The sequence below is a fragment of the Bidens hawaiensis genome, unplaced genomic scaffold, assembly GCF_021521415.1.
Source record: "Bidens hawaiensis isolate Kalapana, Puna unplaced genomic scaffold, B.hawaiensis_p1.1 tig00040181_1, whole genome shotgun sequence".
Lineage (NCBI taxonomy): Eukaryota > Viridiplantae > Streptophyta > Magnoliopsida > Asterales > Asteraceae > Bidens > Bidens hawaiensis.
In genome coordinates this window covers 35,300-43,363 of record NW_027497098.1, presented here as the reverse complement: position 1 = coordinate 43,363, position 8,064 = coordinate 35,300, and the positions used below count along the sequence as shown (strand labels likewise).

The 8,064-nt window shown below is 33.2% G+C and overlaps 1 protein-coding gene and 1 long non-coding RNA gene across 2 annotated transcripts; both read right to left on the bottom strand.

Moving 5' to 3' along the window:
* Positions 1 to 4,599: 4,599 nt before the first annotated feature.
* LOC143591939 (uncharacterized) lies at positions 4,600 to 5,525 on the bottom strand. Its single transcript, XM_077071992.1, has 3 exons — positions 5,398 to 5,525; positions 5,097 to 5,287; positions 4,600 to 5,020 (listed from the first exon to the last, which is right to left on the bottom strand). The coding sequence occupies exons 1-3, from the start codon at positions 5,521 to 5,523 to the stop codon at positions 4,600 to 4,602; spliced, it is 738 nt and encodes a 245-aa protein (XP_076928107.1). The 5' UTR covers positions 5,524 to 5,525.
* Positions 5,526 to 5,601: 76 nt separating this feature from the next.
* LOC143591941 (uncharacterized) lies at positions 5,602 to 6,748 on the bottom strand. Its single transcript, XR_013145813.1, has 6 exons — positions 6,707 to 6,748; positions 6,493 to 6,566; positions 6,360 to 6,414; positions 5,884 to 5,972; positions 5,751 to 5,775; positions 5,602 to 5,659 (listed from the first exon to the last, which is right to left on the bottom strand). It is a non-coding gene; the product is annotated as an uncharacterized LOC143591941 (long non-coding RNA).
* Between the last annotated feature and the right edge of the window lie 1,316 nt (positions 6,749 to 8,064).

Here is an 8,064-nt window from a genome sequence, read left to right as displayed (position 1 = left end):
ATGTGGTATTCCCACACGAAATGAAGATAATTTGGGCCTTGTCTTCAGTTTCTTTGGGCCTTGCCGCTAGTTAAGGTATTATTCAATGCCTTCTAAGGTTTAAGGGGTTTTCACCTCTTCTTAAGATCGCCTGTAGCACACGTTTATTCAGCCGTAGTTCGAGAGGCGGGGCCAGCACATGAAATATAGTGACTTGTTACCTCGTTACCCTCAGCTATTGGTTTGAATCCCGAGTTTATGGTAGACGTACCATTTCCTAAGGTTTAAGGGGTTTTCACCTATTCTAAAGGGCCTTGTCGCCAGTTTATTCCTAAGGTTTAAGGGGTTTTCACCTCTTCTAAGGTCCTTGTCGCCAGTTTAAATTAAGAAGTTTCAGAAAATTATGAAGACAAGAGAGGGGAACTGACCTGATTATGAACCGGTGGAAAGGTTATTATTTTGAGATTGGGAAATGGCTTTATTATAACCCAAAAGGACGGTTATAGGGTATCCTCAATTCGCGTGCATGTCCTTTCAAATAACAGAATATATTTTTACTTTTTTGAAATTTGAAATTTTTACAGTTGTCACGCGTTATCTTTAAAAATTGGTGGCAATTGTTGGGTGTAGATTTTTTATCCTTAGGATTGACTACGATTCAAGAATTCCGAGCTATCCTGCCGACGCTGATACTCCTAGGATGATATTTGACGAATTCAATTGTCCTATATTATTTTTATTTTTTTTGCAGATAAGACCACGTGTTAAATATGTTAATATGAACGTGGGTTTGTAACGGCTAGTGCTTAGACTTCGTCAACTCGAACGTGGGCAAGCAACGGATTATGGAAGAATTAGTCTAGGGTTTCCGAATTATGCGGGATTTCAGTTGTAACTTTTTCTTATTTAAACGAGCTGATAGATACGTTTAGAACACACACTTCACTGCTTTAGCTACTAGCATACACTGTAACACTTAGCTTACGATTCATTATCAGCTCCACCACTTGTAATCACCCTTTTACTATTAATAAAAGTGACGGTGCCTTTTACTATTAATAAAAGTGACGGTGATAGTTTTCACCGTCCGGGGGTTTTTTGTGCCGGAGATTATCATAATCAAGGGCTTTTTCCCTCGTAATCAAATCGCTGTGTTCATTCGTTTTACCATCAAGCACTCTACCTCACGTACTAATATGATCAAAAGTTACTTTATTAATTTTTTACCGAAACACCCATGTTTTCCTCAAGCAACATGCAACTCACTCACATCTCATGCATGCTTCATTGTTTTCTAATTTAGTGTATTAAGTTAGTTTACAACTTTTAGGTTATAAGAGTTCATGTTAGTGGATTAGTGGTATAGTTAGTTTCATTGGTTTGTAGCCTATAAACAGACCTTTAATTTATGAACATAAAAAAGAAGAAAATTAACAAGGTTTTATTGTCTTTTTCTCTCTAATGTTTCTTGGAATATAACCCACTCAAAGGGTATATCAGTTGGGAGATTAACCATCCGAAATACAAACCCATGCCTTGAGTTCAAAGTGACTCTTCACTTGTATTTCGTTATACAAAAGTCTAGCTAGGGTGGTTTTACCTACCCGCCCATTCCAACTAGGGCACGATGCTAAACTTTTGATCACATGGATCGTCCACCAACAACCTTCTAAGCAAAATCTCTTTATCAACGTCTTGCCCACGATGCCAGATGCAAAGAAGTCTTATTTCTTCTACTCATATTCTTTGGCCTCTCGTTGTTAACAATTAAACTTAAAGACGTTTTTTCCTTTATTAGATCTTCTAACTTGGTAGTAATATCATCTAACTTGTGACACAATCTATAACTTATTGAGATACTTGTACAACAAGTTGGGAGGAGCTTTCTTACCTTGCTAGAGACTCCTCTTGATTCCTCGGCTATCTCACAACACATAGCTTTGGTTGCCAGATCATCGAGTATGTCATCGATGTCATAAGCCAAATGATGGAGACTATTCAACCATTGTTTAACAGATTCATCATTTACTTCCTTTTGTGATGCATCATTAATAAGAGCTTGGATCTGGGACAATGTCCTCTCGAGTTTCTTCACCTCTAAATGAATTCCCTGTGACCGAACAAGCTTCTTGATGGCTTAATCGGCTAGTTTCTCGAAGACCGCATTGAGGACGGCAGAAGCAACAATTTCAGCCCTTGTTAGATGAGTTTGAAGAGATTTCAGCTGTTGTTTATTGTGATTTCAACATTGGTCAACTTTGTAATAGTCTCATATCAACCCATAAACCATTCTGACTCATTTGTAAGACAACACTAAGCTACTTGTTTTAAAAATGATACCAACTCATTTCATTAGATCATGGTTGTCTTAATCAACAAACTATGTCAATCCAAAAATTTTGAGAAACCATCCATATCAAGTTATCAACCCAGTTTTAGTATGTTGAGTCAAGATCTCTAAGTATTTTCTTTTTCCTTTATTTGTAATGTAGAAGAAGATTTAGCACTTCAAAGTAAATATGTTAGGATCTCCAACCACGCGAAAGCAATTAATGAACACGAGGATTTAAAGTAGTTTGGTCTAAACTGATCCACATTTATGATTGCCACTAGGTATTCTCTATTATGTGACAATGACTACAAGTGCATGCATTACAATTATATACATAGGGACTACATAGAATAGTGTTGGTAACTTAGTCTATGTGTAGTGGATGACTATAAAATGAATGGATTTTTGATATGTGGCGTCACGTCAGTAACTGGACGATTTTTATTTTAGGGGTGTAATGGTGTTGTCGCCCACTTTTTAATTTATTATTATTATTTAAAACCCACAAAGGGTATAAGCGATTCATGGGATGAAGCATCAATTTAGATATTACCTTTATTGGTCTTAGAAGTTGAAATTATCTTAAACAAGAACATAGATAGAAAGAAAGACCGAAAACAAGTTTTCTCATGTCTTGAACAACTTCTTACTTCTTGGATTGTGCCATGATTTATTCTTTGAGTTTGTTTGCTTTTTGGCATAAAAATGGAGATATGACATAAAAGTGCATCAATCCAACAAAGGCTCCTTTTTTTTTTGAAAAAAAAAATGTTAAAATAGTCATTTTGATTGCTGATATAACATTAACAGCATAAGCCTTGAACCCTTTTGTTTACCCAAATTATCAAAATATCATTCGTCATTTTTTTTTTAATTTAGAAATTATTTCAGCCAACCCTTAGTGGTAATGTGTTGTGTTAAATGATAATCAGTCATGCTAAATGAAAATTTATTGAGTCAAAAACCTTGTTTATTATCATTCCAAAAGATATTGGGAGTGAAGACTCAAGTTCAAAACCTGACTTAAGAATAGATATTCTCTTTAAGTAGTTTAGGAATAGAGTACAGATAAATGAGGGTGTGTGTAGTCATTCAAAAAATTATTTATTTATTTTATATTAAAATAATAATAAAATTAATAATTTAGTTTTTTTTAATTGTTAAAAAATATTGGTCTAATCATCTTTTTTATTTCTCCTGTGCCATGCATCAAAATTGAAAATGTGATGCAGCAATAGAAACTGTTATGTCAAATGAAAATCTACCACGTCAAATGAGTCTCCTGGACCAAATGAGAATCTGTTTAAAGATTTTAAAATTCAATAATATTTTTCAGTGTCAATGGTCGGAATGCCTATTTGATAATTTTTCCTTATTTATTTTTAATTTCAAACATATATTACCCAAAATCTTTTTTATATGGCTTGATGAAATTGATTTCTATTTTTAAATTGACAAAGAAAGAAAAGCATAAAAGACTTTAAAGAGCATTATGTTAACATGTGGAATTGATCTCGTTAATTGGGTTATTGAGAGTAGATGTTTTCCTCTCTTGAGAAGTAACTTTTGTATATATTTTATTAATAAATTAGTTAATGGTAGTCTTTTTTATCATAACAACTAACAAGTTTAAAATAATATATTATGAAGAAAACTTCAATATCAAGCAAAATATTACATCATATTGATGTATATGTGCTAATGTAGTAATGTGCATACACTGCTATGTGTGTAGAGAAACACAAACAATTTTTACTTCTACTTTTTAATGGCGACTCCTTGGTAACTCATTAATCCAATAAAAAAAGGGCTTAACGACCTTATACGGATTGATTGATGTAAAACTTAGCTCAAAACAATGATCCAAACGGCTTGATTTTTGTTAATTGTAAGTTCAAACACTCGAATTGAAGCATTATTTCGTCGTTTTGGATCACCGTTTCGAGCTAAGTTTTATACCAGTCGTCCTAACCCGGGTAGCTCAATGTTATTGAAAAAAATAACATTACATATAGCCTTTGACGCTTCTTTAACTATCAACTTAAGATTTTGACTTACTGAAGTCAAAACATACTTTGAAATTGACATGATATCTTCACTTTTCTTATACAGATTTGTAACCTCATCAGTAAAACAATCCGAACCACATTTTGATAGTTTGAGGCCCTTCTAGTAAATCAAACAAAACAAAAGAAACTTTGCATTATAACATACTTGGATAATAAATAGATACCTCACTAGTAAACCGAAGAAAATAGCTTGTCCTTCCTAGTGGTTACAACCCCAATCTATCCACGCCAGAGGCTCGCAACCCCGGCCAGAATAACCGCTCCGGCAGACGCTGCAATAACCGGCCATTCTACGTTCAAATTCCTCCTCTTCTTATAAGTCACTTTCCTCCCAGCATTCGATTCATGTGACTCCAAAATCACCGCTCCAGCGGAAACACTCTGAGCTTTCACACGACCATCCGGCTGAACAGCTTGGAGACTTTGGTATTCTTTTTCTTGGTCTTGAACAGACACTAAATTATTAACCAGTTTTGACATTTTTAACTGTTCAGACCACAAATCAGAGTCGAAGTCAAGGTACTGCTGTGGCTGCAAACCTTCTAATGCATTATGTCTTGAATTTGAAGTCCCGGGATTCATTCTTTGGACCTCCTCTCTCGTGTAAATGAACATCTTCCGAACCATGCCACAGAATTCCCTAATAAAATAAACAACCATATTAATAAATACAAGATTTGGGTTATAAATAAATATACAATAAACTAAGTACTCACTCCCAAGGATCGTCACCAACAAGCATCAAGCTGCCCTCGTCATCTGTATACGCAACTAGCCAATTTCTGTTACCGTTCTTTAGCTCGCCATTGAATTCAAATAACTCGTCCAGTTCAGAGATTAATTCGTTGTAGTTGTTAAACTTTGTGAGGTTCACAGACCTACCAAGTGCATACCCCTGCTTATGAACCTACAAATATCATGATTTATAAGTCAAATCCATAGTCCATATTAATATTATCACAAGTAACAAAATATGCAGGTCAAAACAAGTTTTTCTTTTTTTTAAATAAATAATACCTTTGTACAACTTCTTGTGGAAATAACCTGAGGTTTCAAAGGACCATCCGTCTGAACCGACTGAAAATTCGGGTGTTCTTTCTCTTGGTCTTGATTCTCAGCATTCGATTCAAGTGATTCCGGCATCTTTACTGGATTCACTTCCCTATTATTATTATTATTATTATTATTATTATTATTATAATAATAATAATAATAAAAATGTCAAGATTGTTGTTTGTACCTGGAAAAGTTTTTCCATAGATGGTTTCTCCGCCAGTGCCTGCAACGCAAACCATCAATCGAATGCTTAAAACAAACAGCTGTGTTCACTATTCCATCAATAACATGACTTATATAAAAAAAACACATACCATCATGGTTCGAGAAATCACCTCCCTGCAACAAGAAAAAAAAGTTATTTTACATTTATTATTATATGCTAAATAAATAAATAAATAAAAATCAGAAGAATTTGCAAGTAAGTATTTGAAGGCAGAAGCATACAACAACAGACTAGTGTGGACAGAAATAACGGAATTCGCATCCTTTGTAGTGCAACGGTTTTCCGGTATGTTCTCCAATCCCCTTTTCCCCTGATATAGTAATGATAATAAAAGTTAACGTACAAACTAAAAAACTGTACTAAACATGTGAATCATGTAGTGGAATTATGTAACGCGTAAAGGTAACATACAAATTAAATTAACGAGATAACGGTGAGAATCAAGTAGCGTAATTATATATACAAGTAGTGTAATTATGTAATTACATCGTAGTGTAATTACACTACACTGTAATATAACACTATGTTGTATATATAATTACGTTACTTGATTCTCGTAGCTAGCATGTTAATTTAATCTGTATGTTAACTTTACCCGTTACATAATTACACTACATGATTCACATGTAACTACAACAATGAACAATGCAGATGTAACTACAGTATGTTAAAGCCATGGACGAACAGGTGGACGGACCTGTGCAGAGTGATCGAAAATTCTCGGCTGTCTTAGGCACAACATCAGCAAAAAGCTGCAGCCATTGATTAATTAACTAACTATTGATGTGTATATTAAATGCAGAAAGAAAGAAAGATATTTAAGTACGTACCTGGATTAGTATTCTTTTAGAAGGTTTTCCAGAGATGGATAAATCCATAAACACACGAGGGTTCATGTCTTCACCTAAATCATACATATATATACATACAATTATTATTATTATTATTATTATTATTATTATTATTATTATTATTATTATTATTATTACGATATAGCTGCTTACCCTAGAGCCTAGCATATTATGATGACAGAAAATGACGTACCCATCGATCGGTTGATTCTTTTCGCCTTCGTTTCGCTCCGTTCTGTTCCTTGTTTGAATAATAATAATAATAATAATAATAATAACAATAATAGAAAATTCGCAAAATGTCCCTTCCTAGAAAATCAATTTTTATAATTGTCCATTTACTGATATGCTGTTGTCTCTGTTTTAGGAGTTTGAGACGACATGTTTTAAGCTAACATGACAGAGAGGCAACGAGTTAAGAAACGTGTCGTTTCGAACTCCTAACGTAGAGACGACGTCATGTTAGTAAATAGACAAATATGGATTTAACTTTTTAGGGACATATTTAAAAATTTTATCTCTAAGACATTTTGGGAATTTTTTGTTTTTCAAAGTAGGTTAAATTGTGAAAAATTCCTGAAATATCCCTTTTTTAGAGAGAAAAGCCTAAAAAATTTTAGCATTGGTAAAAAACCATTCAAATCTCGTATTTCAATCTCGTATGGGGTGTCACATTGAGAATCGATCCGACGAGATTCAAATAAAAATATTAATCCTGTCGGCTCCGTCCAAATTTTAAGTAATTTCGTCTTCTCATGCCAAATTTTAAGAAATCCCATCTCCTTCGTCCGTTTTTAAGGAAAAACTTTTTTTTTCTTTAAAACACTATTTCTCTCTCTTTTCTCTTTTCAGTTTCTCTCCATCATTTTCATTATCAGTCATATTCCTTCAAAAAAATACTTCAACCCATGTAAACCGGATTAAACTCGGGTGACGTTTGAATCGACTTCTTTAAACATATTGGGTTTGGGTGGCATTTGACGTTTGAACCTCAAAAGATTTTATTAGTGCTATATTAATAAAAAACAACTATAAGAATTGAGCATTAGTTTTATGTTTTTAATATATGAACTTACGAAGTTGTAGAAGATTAAAATAAGTTTATAAAAAAGTTTTACTTATACCATAGGTATACGGTGAGATTTTAAAAATTCATAAAAGATTTTATAAATATTTGAGAATAGGTTTTCATGTGGAAACAACCTTGTATATAATTTGTTGGATAATTGATGTTTACATGCATACTTTGCATCAAAAAAAGATTCATATCTTATGTGTGTCGGTATTATAAGAGGTACACTTGAATAGTTGAGTCGAGAACCAAATATATTAATTTTGATGTTTGTGTACGCGTTTTATATACAAACCTATCAAAGATTTAAACAAGTTTCTAAAATATTTTACATATACCAAAGGTCTACGACGAGATTTTAAAAATTCATAAAAGATTTTACAAATATATGAGAATAGGTTTGTCACGTGGGAACAACCTAGTATGTAATGTGTTGGATTATTGTTATTTTTCCACCTACTTTGATGTTTTACATCAAA

Bases quoted from the DNA above. Each gene is read 5' to 3' on its own strand.
- LOC143591939 (XM_077071992.1), bottom strand. From the start codon at position 5,523: ATGCCGGAATCACTTGAATCGAATGCTGAGAATCAAGACCAAGAGAAA. The intron at 5,288-5,397 runs GTATTATTTATT...TGATATTTGTAG, and splicing joins CCACAAGAAGTTGTACAAAG to GTTCATAAGCAGGGGTATGC. The intron at 5,021-5,096 runs GTGAGTACTTAG...TTATTTTATTAG, and splicing joins GTTGGTGACGATCCTTGGGA to GGAATTCTGTGGCATGGTTC.